Source organism: Lepidochelys kempii, chromosome 10 (genome assembly GCF_965140285.1).
Source record: "Lepidochelys kempii isolate rLepKem1 chromosome 10, rLepKem1.hap1, whole genome shotgun sequence".
NCBI lineage: Eukaryota > Metazoa > Chordata > Testudines > Cheloniidae > Lepidochelys > Lepidochelys kempii.
This window is the reverse complement of record NC_136389.1, coordinates 55,536,007-55,549,678: the sequence shown is the minus strand read 5'-3', so window position 1 is coordinate 55,549,678 and position 13,672 is coordinate 55,536,007. Positions and strand designations below refer to the sequence as shown.

The following is a 13,672-nucleotide window of genomic DNA, read 5'->3' as shown; positions in this document are numbered from 1 at the left end:
CTTAAAATATGTGTTTCATGCTATCCTAAAAGCTATATGGATCCTATTTTCAACATGAGAGCAGTGAACTTTTAAAACAGAAAGAAAAAACAAAACATTCACAATACCAAAAAAAAAAATTGTTTTTAATTACTTATGGAAGTACTGTAAAGTGTTTAGTTTTCTAGCATCTAATTTCTACAGTCTCTCTGCCCTCCCCTCCTTTACCCTGGTCCACTGCACAATTCTGTTCGTAAAAAGAAAAGGAGTACTTGTGGCACCTTAGAGGCTAAGAAATTTATTTGAGCATAAGCTTTCGTGAGCTTTCATGCATCCAATGAAGTGAGCTGTAGCTCACGAAAGCTTATGCTCAAATAAATTTGTTAGTCTCTAAGGTGCCACAAGTATTCCTTTTCTTTTTGCGGATACAGACTAACACGGCTGCTACTCTGAATTCTGTTAGTGTTTATTTCCAAGTGCCAGCATTCCTTCTTGATTCTTCTGCCTGCAGGGAATGCGTTTAATTTACTTCAATTTAGGGCTTGTTAGCCAGTAAATGCCAAGAGTTTAAATGTAAGTTCCTTCAGCAGTCAATCTGTGTAAAGAGGCATTAGCATGACTCAGGAACCTCTTGATGCCAACTGGCAGAGGGCACAAGGGATGCACAGAGTTTTACTGAGAACCCCTATATCACAATAATATGCACAATATGTTATATGCACAATAATTCACTAACGGGTGGCATGTGAGGGGGTCTCCTGAGAGCCAGTAACACATCGGTCATCAAAACCATTATGAAATGCATGTAAGGCTCATATTTAAAGGAGTTATGTACCTTTACTGGAAATTATGTTTTTAAGGTCTGTAAGTTGAAGCAGGTCACCAGAAGGTGACAAACATGTTCCTTTCATATTGGCAAGAGAAGGTGATATGTCTGTTGGGTTATATGCAAATTTAGTATTGTTTACTTCACAATGGAAGCTTCGGCTCTAGTAGGATTTTATTTTACAGGTAACACTTTGTTTCCAATATTTCTGCTTGCTATCATTTTTGAATTTGTTCTTTGTTAAATAAATGCATAGGTGCATTCTCTATCAACAAATCTAAGTGCTGCGTGTTAAGTGGCACAGTGGTCCAAGGTGTAACTGGTAAGCTGCAACATACTGTTCCTTTGCAACAGTGGGTCTAATACTTCTGTGAGTGTCCAGAGTATCAGGGGCTGGACATTACAGAAGGACGCTCAGGAGTTACAGTGTGCCTATCACTGACTTGCAGAGGAACAGCAGAGCTTGCATGGGCTGAAGGGATCACTTGTGCTGCCTATTGCTGGGGGTGTCAGGGAGCTGACCTCTAGCAGGCACAGACAAGGCTTCCTCATAGGAACAGCAGGTGCTAGAGAGGTGCCTCACAGCCCTGGATAATCCTGGGAACCATCACAGGTAGCCTTTAAACTTACCATTTGCACTGTCTCTCAAGGAAGCTACTGAAAACAGAAGCTGCTGCTCAAGCCAGTGAGATCAGGAATCTGGGAAAAGTCTGCCCAAGAAGTATATATTTCTAAATGAAAATACATTGATCTTGAGGAAGGACTGGTCTTAAAAATTGAATTCTTTAAGATCTATGGGGGAGAGAACTGTATGTGTCAGCATAATAGAATTAACAAGTAAAATCCTCACAAATCATGTTTGAGACGATATTTCAGCTATCTGCAGGGAAATTCATCAAACCAACATACAAACCTGAAGAGCTCATCTTTCAGCATTTAAACTGGATACCCAACCTTTTAGGATCAGGCCTTAATATGCATGTTTGTTCTGACAAGTGGGTGTTTTTTCAGTTGAAAACTGTAATTCCCTTTTGTCTTCTGCAAAGGTGAGTATCATATATTTATTACTTCTGTAACTCAAAACTCACGAGAGGATGAGTGTTAGTTGTTGTTTTTTTTCTTTCCAGTAAAAGATAATCTTTTAATAAAGAAATCAAGGTTGTTGGTCTGGAAAAGATCAGGATAAACAGAAAGGATGCAACTAAGTGAACCTTGTATCCACTGTGATCAAAATATGATTGTTATGCAAGAAAGTGATTGTGTAGATGACATTCATTCTAAGGGAGATGTTCTAGCTCAACCAGACGTCATGGGTTGGATGCAGGAATCATCTGACCTTCTGTGTTACACATGAGGTCAGACTAGACCATCATTAGGTCCCTTTTGATTTTAAAGTCTATTAATGTAATTTGCCAGTGTTTAAGCTAGTTATTAAAGTGATACCCAAAAGCCTTCATTCAGCAAAGTGGTTAAGCCTAATATGCCTAACTTTAGGCCTAACTTTGAGTAGTCACACTGAAGTTATGTGCTTAAAGTTAGGCATATATACAAATATTTTACTGAATCAGGCTAGACATTTTCTCTAATTTAATAGGAACAATGTGAATAACGAAGCTAAATTGACCAGCATATTTAAAGATGGCCGCCTAAGAGCCTGCACAGGGATGCAGGGCTCCTCTGTTGAGCCTTCCTCTATCAGCTGTCTGAACGTGCATGGAAGCAGTGTCATTACTTCCAATTCAAACTCTCACATGGATTCAATTAGCTCCAACCAAGCTATGACAGCGGATAGACTCTTTGTTAGGAGCAGAGTGAATTACAGTCTGGGACTGACTTGTTCTGCAGAGAAAATTCAAGGACCAGCCAAGTTTGGGAACAAAGTTTAGGCTGAAATTTACATTATGTTTTTTTACTGATAACTCGGTTAAGCTGAACCTAAAGAAGGGATAGGTTTGAACATTATTCACTGTATATATGCTCTGTTGAGAGCAGGGTGAGAAGCTTTCCAGCTTATACATAAGGTATATGTTGTGCATAAATATATTATGCCTGTTTCTTACTCAAACTTTACAATTGCAAAATCTTGGATTTTTGGTGGGGTTTTTTAGTATATTGTTTTATACTTCTGTAACCTTAGAATACAGTCAAATTTACTTACCATCAACAAAACTTGGAAATGAAGACACTTTCTTTGTCTGTTGGGAAGTAAAAATAATGCACTGTATAACTATCAAAACAGCAAAATCAAGTTCAGATTACAAAGGATAACTTCTATTATATTTAATATAATGAAAGATCCATTTTTACACTGAATTCTTTAAAATTATTTAATTTTCTCTTATAGTTTTACATGGCGGCTATTTAAACAGTATAATGTTTTTAAATACCATTAATTTTATGGGTCTGTAATTAAAAAAATAAAATACTAAAAATACCCTGCAAAACTAGAGTCTTGGTCTATATTGGAACCCCCTCTGTGTTGGTACAGTGCCTAGCATAATCCCTTATCTTAGTTGGGGGCCCTAGGTGCTACTTTAATACTAATCAATGGAAGGTCAGTTCATAGACTCCCTTACTAACAATGTTATGCCAGTTTGAGCATTAATGTCTCCAATACAGGGGTTAATTTCCCCAATAATGGAAGAGGGCTTTTTGTGTGTGCAAGTCTTCATATACATTACAGGCTACTACTACCATAACTCCCTTGTGCGCTTTTTAGATAACAGACCCCTCAGATTTTAAGCATCATGTCTGGCCCCAAGCACATCCTCACTCTGCATTCTTAGACTCCTTCTTTGCTCCATTATTCAGTGCCACTAGCCCATCTCTGGTGTCTATCACAGCATCTTTTTCACATCTGACTGAGCAGGTGCACAGCTCACCACAGAGGCCACTTGTAAGGCTGTGAATCAGTTGGGCCTTCAGCTGTGAACGATGTGATGTGTGGATCAGTTGGTAGGGATTATTCACAGAGATATTATTCAGGAATTTTAGCAATCCTTTGACTCCAAATGCAACAATTTCACATAAGAAAGAGGTGGAGAGGAAACCAGGCACATTCTGATGTTGCCTTACTTTCCAGTGGCCTCAGAAACAAGAATTTCTGAAGTCTCCTTATATCACCTGAACAACGAGTAATCTGAAGACGGGGTTTTTTTACCCATGAAAGCTTATGCCCAAATAAATCTGTTAGTCTTTAAGGTGCCACTGGACTCCTTGTTGTTTTTGTGGATACAGACTAACACGGCTACCCGCTGATACTTATATCACCTGAACATTTTAGGGCTGTGTTTATAAAATGGGCAGTTATAAAAAGTGACTGCTGCTGCTACTGGTTCATGGAAGCTTTGTGAGCTGCAAGAAACATGCAGTCATGGAAGCTGCTCTTGCGAGCGAGCGAGAGATTAGGTCATCCTCCCCATTTAATGAAATATTTGCTGCTCATGATGGGGAGAAATTTTGGGGGAGAAAGGAGAATAGGAGCCTAAGGTGCTTACCTCTGGTGCATTATTGTTGTCAATTGGTCCATTTAGGTCAGAACGTTGTTGTTTCCTTGGCTGTTCTAAACCATTGCACACCTGTAAGGAATCAGAGAAACACTTTCATTCCTTTTTCAACCCACTCCAAAACAAATCACAAAGAAAATAATCATCACGCTAGATGTTTCCTTGAATGTTATTGATTGAAGATATGGTAAGAGAATGACAGCAAAAAAGTGCCCCAAAATGTCATCTGCATTCAAGGAAGACACCCAATCCGTAGTGCCGCCACCATGTGTTTGAAACAAAAGTTGTTCAGATAAACCAAGTCTATATTGTTCTTCTCAAGTCTTCAAAATAGGTCTTAAGGGGACTTAAGGGATGCATAGGCCTCATTATTAGAGCCCTGCGCGGATACAAAAATGTGGATCCACATCTGATCCGCATCCGCCAGGATCAATCCGTGAACCAACCAGTGATCCGCTAGCCGTCTTTTACCTGTATCCACATCCGCACCTGCAGAAGCAAGGCGTCTCACAAGCGCTAACGACAGGGGAGGGAGGGGAAGAAAGCGGAGGGTGGGGTCTTGCAGGGAAGAGGCAGCGCGAGGGTGGAGACTGGAGGTAAGGGGCAGCACAGGGGTGGGGTCTTGAGGAGAAGGAGCAGTGCGGAGCGGGAGGACTGGGGGGAAAGGGCATCGCATCATGTGCTGTTCCTGGGGGCTCGTGAGCGATGCCACATGGAAGCAGCAGTGCATGTTGCATCACAGTGGGGTGGAGGGGTGGGGCGCCGGGGCCCCGCCCTCCCCAATACCCATGGCCAGGAGTGGGCCCTGCTGCCCAGGAACCAGCGGCCCGGGGCCGGGACTAGGAGTGCAGCTAGTGCTGCTGAGCCAGGCAAGGGTGGGGACGCTGGTGCTGCCCGAGGGGCCCAAGCTGCTGGACAGGAAGCGGGGCAGCGAGCGGGTGAGTAGAGCCCTGCGTGATTGTATCTGCATCCAATCCACTATCCACAAAAATGGTCGGTCGATAGCGGCATCAGCTATGAAGCGGATACCTGCAGATTTGCAGGGCTCTACTCATGATGGCCCTATGCACAGTGGTGAATTTCACACAATATGCATAAACGAAAGCTAAAATCCCAGCGCCAGGTCACAAAAGCAGTTTAATTTGAGTGTTATAGTAATAAGAAAGAGGGCTTGATTCTATTTTTCCTATCACCTTATTCTGATTTTGTAGGGCCCTCATCAGCCTGACCCTTGAACATGAAGATTGTCTCCTACAAGTTGCTGAGTGGCCTCAACACCCTTTGACCACAGTGGGAGTGGGGGGCACTCAATGGCATGCAAAAATCAAGAGAGAGGTGAGGGGCCTCACCGAAATGGATGTTTCAGATCTGAGAAAGGGAACCATAACTCTGACAGATTCCCACCCCTCATCATATCTACAACCTTTTAGGCCACACAAGTCCTAAGGAGAATGCTGGCATAGTGGCAGCAGGGCTTCCAGCCTGCCATGGCAACTCAAAAAGAAAATCTTCAAGCTCCACACCAGGGAAGTGCAAAGCATTTCAGATCATTCCCTTGGTAATCCTATTTTTCTCAGGAGCAGAACCCTTTCCCCACTTCTGATAGAGGCTGTGGAGCCCTGACAGTCTGCTGGTACAAGGGACAACCCTCTTCCTCAGTTGCCAGGAAAGGATTGTTGTAGGGCTACGCAACACAACTCAGATTCAAGTTCAATTCTTAGAAGCCTAGAAAACTGAGTATTTCTAACTTTGCCACAGATCCTCTGTATAATTTTTGGCAAGTCACTTAACTTCGGTGTCTCGATTTTCCCTACATATACTTGCATGCCTCAGAGTGGTGTTGTGCGGCTTTATATTAAGGTTTGTAAACTTTTTTGAGATCTTTGGATTTAGAGTGCTATATGTTAATGTAAAATATTGCCAGTTTGTTATTATTTCCAGGTGGCAGTGTGAAAGGTGATTTCTGAACTGCTTAGCCCCTCTCGCTTTCTGACCGCCTCCATGCCAAAATGTAGCTGTAGGCTAGAAGGAATTTGTATATTTGAATCAGAGACAAATTTTTCCCTAAAGGGATAACAGTCAGTCAGCAGGGCAAAAACTTGACTCTGTAGTACTACTGTAGGGGACATAAATTCCTCTAAACTCACTCTCATTAGCTTGATTTTCAGATATGGCAACTTGGTAGGGCATAGTCCAAGGCTCCTTCCAAGAAAACACGATAGTCTCAGGAAACAAATGTCTACTGCCCACACTATCAAGAGTTCTGGGGGGAGCTTTATAAAGCTCTATAGCAACTTTGAACTAGATACTGTACATAACTATGATAGTCAAGAAGCTGACTACATTCTCTTAATGTCTACAACAGCTCTTCTGTTTGAGACAAATCTTATGATGTTGGATGGTTAAACAAATACGGTACAATAGGTGCTGATGTGCAGTGAAATACGTTAATATGGGTGAACAAATATCCACAGTCTCAGAACACCACAATTATCATAGCCAAATCATTTTTAAAATACTGGGATTAGATCAGAAATGCTTTAAGCAGGGGTAATGATATGACCGTACTAAAAATAGATCAATTTGTAAAAAAAAAAAAAAAAAATGACAGTAAATATGTTGGCTCAAATATGTGTAAGAGCATTTAAAATTTTTAATTTATTTATTTTAAAAAGACTGTCAGTTCTGATTACTGCATACCTGGCTGAACTGAAAAATGCATCAGCATGTAACAAATGAACTGGGTTAGAACAACACTGAATTGGTTTGGTGAGCATATACTCAGTGTAGTAAATTAGATTTGAGATGGCTATATACTCCAAGAAATAAAGCCTAATATAAAAAGATACAGCTGGACATTAGTCAGTCAGATGCAGTTCTGATACAAAAATCCCCTTTGATGGTAGTTATGCTCAATTTCATATGCAATTCCATACTATCCTAATGTTAGATCTAACTATTTCATCATTTAGATGAGACTCTTTAATTTTTAAATTATTTATAGTAGACATTTCCTGAAATTGCTGTTTTCAGAAAGGACCTTGGGTTCACTTCATTCCTTTAATGTTTGCGGTCACATATTTACTATGTATGTTATATGTTAGTTTGTAGAAGCTATGACTGAGATCAGAATCCCATTATGCAGAATCCATAACCTGTAGAGATCCTTTAACCACCTCTCTATTCAATATATTACCTGCACTCATAAATGTGTCTTTATTTACTTCTTACTTTACTTTAGTTAGCCTCACGAGGTGTAGGAACTCTCTATGGTGACTCTAGGCCCACAGAGCCTTGGCAGCAAGGATGGGGACTTGGGCATGACTGAGTAATGGGATTAATGGTTTCTGCTCCCTTTGCACTGCCTGCTCAGCAAAAAGGAAGGGTAACAGGGCAGACTGTCTGGACCCTTGACCTTTCTCAAATAACATGTTTGGCCCCAGGCGAGAGGGTTGAACAGCACAGCTCTAACATGTCTTGCCCCCCAGCACTGGCTGTGTGATTCACTCAGGAGATGGGGAACACACCTGAGTGGATCCGTTCAGGAAGGTGAGAGAAGAGCAACAGCATCCCAGAGAGGAAACCTGAGGTTCTCAGAGGTGATTTCATTGTGAGTCATTGACACAAACAGGGAAGCAAAGCCCAAAGCCCTTGACACAGCGAAAGGAGGAAATTTGCCAAATTGTTGCAAAAGAGGCAATGTTAACTCCTTCTCTGCCAGTTCTCCCCAACACCTGTTTTGTTGTCTTCACCCATTAATCCTTTCTCTACCTGTCCTCTCCTGCATTCGCTATACTTTCCTTCCCCATTAACACTTTCGCCACGACCCCATGGCCCATATCTCCCATTCTGCTCTCCCATTAACGTTTTCTCTGCTTTTCCTCCTGCACCGCCACTGAACTCTGCTTGCCTATTATTTTTCCCCCATGCTCATTTGGATGCAAGCCCACTGTGTTACCTTTGCCCATTCGCACGTCCCTTAGTGGTCCCAGTCCTCAAAGATTTCACTGCAAATCACGGACCCTCGTGTGGGTAAAAAGGGGTGCCAAGTAATTTTATTTTAAAATTACTAAAACTATTAGGCCAGCTCTAATAATTGTTTCTCTTAAGATTCAGGGGTTCGGATCCCATTACTTTACTTAGCCTCAATGCATGAAGACTACAGTTTATCCAGTGACTCCTTTAAATAATTATGAGTCCCACTCCACAGTTTTATTTACACAGGATGTTGGGTGCAAATGATTCTTCTACCTGCATTGTTTGTTTATCAGTTTGATTAACTGCTGTGTTCCATATCTGATCAATCTTCAGAGTTTGGTCTTACATACAGGTGCAAGGGGGACAGTGAGAACAGGGGGAAGCAATCCAGCTAAAAAACAGGAGACCACTCTATCCTCTCCTTACCTCTTGGCCTAGGGGAGCAGTGCTCTCCCATGCCTCTTCATTGATGAAATGAGGACTCACCAGGCAGAGGAATCTGAAGTGAAAAGAGGAGGAGGAGTTTGAGGAGTTTCTAGGCCTCACGCTCTTCCTGCAAGTAGGGTGAGAGGCAGCAACTAGAGTATTAACACTAAGGGGTGATCTCTATTCTAAAGGTACTCCTCTCCAGGAGGAGTGGGGAAGAAGAGCTGCCACAACTCCAGGACCACCTCCTCCTCAAAGAGGAAAAACACTTAGCCTTTGATTTAGATGTCACAGGACAAGACTGTGTAGAAAGTGCAAACTAGGCTCAGTTGCCCACATATTTCATACACAGCTAGAGCTAGGAAGCAAGTAGTCTTATTTATATGGAAGAAGATAAGGCAGTTGACCAATGCAAAGCAGGTTAAGACTTTGAGCCAACGCAAGCCAGATGTTAAAATAATATTAGAATTTAGATTTTCCAGGAGGACTCCATAGAAGAGTCTAAAAGGCCTTCAATTCCACTACTAACACAGACATTACTGGATACACCTGTTTTCTTAATGTTAATTTACAGAATTTCCAGTTTGCATTGATACTGGAAGTAAGTGACAGACAGCTAAAGCTATAATACTTAGAAAATGAAATTTGAGGAAACTATCTACAACTGAAGATTATTATAAAGCATTATCCACCATTAATGCAACATGACAGGACCAACAGCCAAACTGGAAATCTGGGATCTACAATGATCATAACTCATTTAATAACTGGATTACAATGCTACAGACTTGTCAGAGATAGTCTGATTTAAAGAGAACAAGTTCTACCAAGTAAAGATTGGGGACTTACTCTTCTTGCATAGGTGTCTTAAGATATCTCAATCCCCCATCCAGACACTCAAATCAGGATTTAGGCATGTAAGATGCCCATTCTTGTACCAAAGTGGCAATATGTACAGGCAAAAGCAGGATTTGGATAGCCAGTTCAGATATCCTCATTTAAGAATTGGTCAACATACAACAATCCAGAAGAAGGTGACTATAAGAATATGACTATAAATATTTATATTTAAAAGTGATTTAAAATATAAATGAATTATGAGCTTGTTTATATAGACCTGTCTTAAGCTTTTTTCCCCCCTTCCTGTTCCCCAACCTCAAAGGCATACCTGAAAAGCACTTACCAGAAAGACAGCAAGAATACCCTTTTTCTCCTCCTCAAAACAGAAGACACCAATATACTCTCTTACCACCAGACTGACTATTTTTAGCCCTCCTCTGCTGAACTTGCTACATCTGAAAGTCTATTCAAAACGTTTTTAAAATGACAGCATCATAATAGCGTAGTGCTATGCTGTGCAACATGATTGGTGTGATTAAATAAAAGGTATAAAATACAGGGTTTGTATAGTTATGATGAGCAAGTCTCCTCTATCAGGTAAACTGAGTTTCTCCCACTCTTTAATGAACCTCAGGCAGACCAAATATCAAAACACTAACTGCAAGTAGTTAAATGATGGAAGCAGGGTTTTATCTGTAGGTAAATGGGATAATACCAAAGGGGCCACATAGCTAGATCCCCTGCAGGCTGCACTGTCAACCAAAGAGCAGAAGGGAGTTCATTAGAATTAAGATTCCTCACGCCAAACAAAAAACAAAACAAAACCAGCAGTCGGTTAGGGTTTGCAGAACTGAAGAAACTCCCAACTTCAAGGAAGACAGTTCTGATAGCTTAAATATTCTTCTTCCTCCCCCCATGATGAGGCGACAGAGCTGTGTCCATCTTTAGGGTAATAATTCATGAAAGGTGTGGTAGACCTACCTAGAATAGGGAATTTATCACATTAACTATCTTCCAACCCTAGCAGTTCAGCAATACCCCTTCTTCACAACAAACCTGCAAACTTTACAGAGCAGCTGACCAGTCTCCAGCACTACCAATCATGCTGTGAAGCCAACATTTGGAACATTTGCAGCCTGATGTAGCCTGGAAAGTGACAGATATTTTCCACTGGATAGAGTCCTTAATATTTAATCAATGTCTTTTGCTACAAACTGATGCTGTTTGTACACACAGGCTAAAAAAAGCTTTTTTACCCCTTAATCAACTCTTTCTTATTCAGCAGCTGACATAGGCAGAGCATTATTTTTAGAGAATTTCCTATTAACCATACTGTCACGTTAATTTGGGAGGATTTTTAAGTAACCAATCATCATTTCTTGTGATCCAAATACTTTTGTGATGAAGGGCTGGGCAATTTCATGCTCTCCACTTCCTCTCCATTAACATATTATGTGGAAAGGGAAAATACTGTATTGTAAAAATGCACACAATTTACAAGCTGGACAGTAGGGCCTTCTCCAGTAGAAGATTTGTTTCCAAGCATCTTCTCTGAGATTGACCACGTGGCCCTCTCATTTTACCACCTAGATAGTTTGCATAAGAACCCCAGATTTGTGCACCAACACGTGCACATGAGGTATGCAATTTCTGCTGAAAGCTGGGCCTGTTTTCAGGTCATCTTTTTAGTCATGGACGCCAGAATTGCAAGCACTGCCACCTGCATTTGTGTATATAAATGAATATTTTGCATGCACAATTGCATAGCAGGGCAAATAGTGCAAAAAACCTCTGTGGGAAATGTCATTGGCCAGGTTGAAGGGCTCTGAAAATTTTGTCTTAAGTATTCCAATTCCTACCTGCAATTTTTCTCTCCTCTCCCTGCCTCTAGTTCCTCTGCATGTGGAAATGCCTATAGTTATCTTTATCCTAAACATTCAAAATATGCCATGATACTTGCCAGTTAAGTGAGATCTGGCTAATCTTGTTCATGATGGCCTGCAGCCATACCCGAGTAGGCCTTACTCTTTTCCAGCTCTCCCGGTCTATGCAGGATTGTGCCTAACTTCACAGGAGGCATCTGAGGAATTTCCAGAGTACCAAAGGAGGTGGTGTTCATGGTTACACCTCTGAGCTAGTAACAAACCAGTGTCCAGCACCGTGTTAGAACACACGCTAGACAGCTGAAGTGCTGTTTTGGGGATAAGAAGTAAAATGAAAGTCCTACCCACTTGTGGTCACTAACGTTCCCATGGCACTTCTTGCAAGAGAGCGTTATCTTAGCCCATATAGAACTTTGTTCATACAGCTTTCCCTATGGTTACCTAACACAGTATAAAGTTGTTAGCATGGACCATTCACAAAGCTCAACTTTACCATACAACCCTCCCACAGGATCTCAGTTGCAACTTCACTATCCTGAATACCATCCTTGCCCTGCTGAACTCTGTGATGCTCCTCCTATTGAAGAATTAGTTCTAGTGAAACCAGCAGGTCTGGCTGCCTTTCAGAATTTATTTGGGAGAGGAATTTGTTTTGATAGGCAAGTAAAATATGATTAGCCTTCCATTATCACTAATTGTGGTAACGGCCTGACACGGATTGTGCACAAACATACAGATCATACACACCAGGTTCAAAAGCCATAGTCAGGTTTTAAGACACACATCTAAACAATTTGGTTTATAATACACACCTGACAATCTCTTCATGCAGTGCTGTTTAAATATTAGATCAAAGAATTTTTAAAAAATTATATACTTAAAATTTTGAAACCTAAGTTTAGAAAATACCCAGCCTCTTATCTAAATGACACAATAGGACAGAAATAGGCTCTAGTTGGTTCCAGCTAGCACCCTTGCTGGAAGCCCCAGCAAACACAGTAAGACATGAGTGAGCTCATGGATCTAATTAACCTTTCACCCACATGTGTGGTCTTTCCAGGACAGGTGTGAAACTGATAGGCAAGGAAAGTGTAGGCACTATGGCATCTGCCTCACAGACATAGGATTTCAGCTTGCAGTTCTGTCAATCTGGCACCTTCCATAAGCCCTAAAAATGACTTAAGAAAACAATGTTATCCTAGGACTATGGCCTCTTGCTGCTGCCACCATTTAAATGTTAATGCATTTATAGACAAAGAAATGTCAAGGTGCAACTAAAATATTTTATTGCCACTGCGAGCGACATTGATAGTGTAACATTTCATGCCAGCGATATTATTTCTATTAAACCAAGTGACTGATGTAAATGAAATCATTTCCTCTAATGGATGCTGGTGATGTTGAATGAGAACTGCTCAATACACCATTAGTGAGATGCTGCATTTAGACTACACTAAGTGACCATTTCAGCCATGTTATGCAACTCAGTCAATCAGACAAATGTAATCTGATCTACCAAGATGCATTTAAACACAGACTTTTGAAGAAGACTGTTTCTGACTGCTGAAGTTTTTTTTATCATGCAATAATGGCCAGCCATCAAGCAACTTCAACTGCTGTCACTGTTTCCATTAGTGATATAGCAATTTCTAACAAGTAACAGCACACTTCAGAAGTGACAGAAAAGAGTGGAAAGAAATATTTCTGTAGTTCCAAAGAGCAGCAACTAAAAGGAGGAATTATGGTTTGGAGTAATGGTATTACCTGATGTTACATGCACTTAAGAGTGGAGCTGGTCAGAAAAATTTACATTTAGCATTTTTTCCACCAGATATACCAAAATAGAAACATTCCAAAGGACCATGTCAATTTCAACACAATGCTGCCAAAACACTAGGCAAGGTTCTCCTGATTTCCTGTGAGCTTGCTGGACTCCCAGGGACCCAGGGCTTCCAGCTTCTCAGTAGCCTGATTGCTGGGCCAACCGGGAGCCAGGAAGTTAAAGCTCCCAGGCTTGCAGTTCCTTGGCAGTATGCCGGAACTCAGGTTCTCGAGCTCTCCGACTGGTGCCCTGCTTGGCTTTGTGCAGTTGTTTCACAGAGAATTTCAAAATGTTTTGTTTTCATTCTGAATCAGAATGAAAGCAAATTTCAAAAATCTTGAAATCCTCTGCAGAAAACAGATTTACCATTCTTCACCCAGCTCTGCTTAATAGGAAAGCAGTAACCACCTGA

At 41.1% G+C, this 13,672-nt stretch overlaps 1 protein-coding gene across 6 annotated transcripts in view; it reads right to left on the bottom strand.

Annotated features, from left to right (window-relative positions):
- APBA2 (amyloid beta precursor protein binding family A member 2) overlaps positions 1 to 13,672 on the bottom strand; it is a 236,850-nt gene that overhangs the window by 53,968 nt on the left and 169,210 nt on the right. For all 6 annotated transcript variants that reach the window (XM_073303675.2, XM_073303676.2, XM_073303674.2 and 3 more), the window contains 2 exons: positions 4,303 to 4,383; positions 2,964 to 3,000 (listed from right to left, as the gene is read on the bottom strand). In XM_073303675.2, coding sequence (XP_073159776.1) covers positions 2,964 to 3,000; positions 4,303 to 4,383 — 118 coding nt within the window. The remainder of the gene's footprint in view (positions 1 to 2,963; positions 3,001 to 4,302; positions 4,384 to 13,672) is intronic.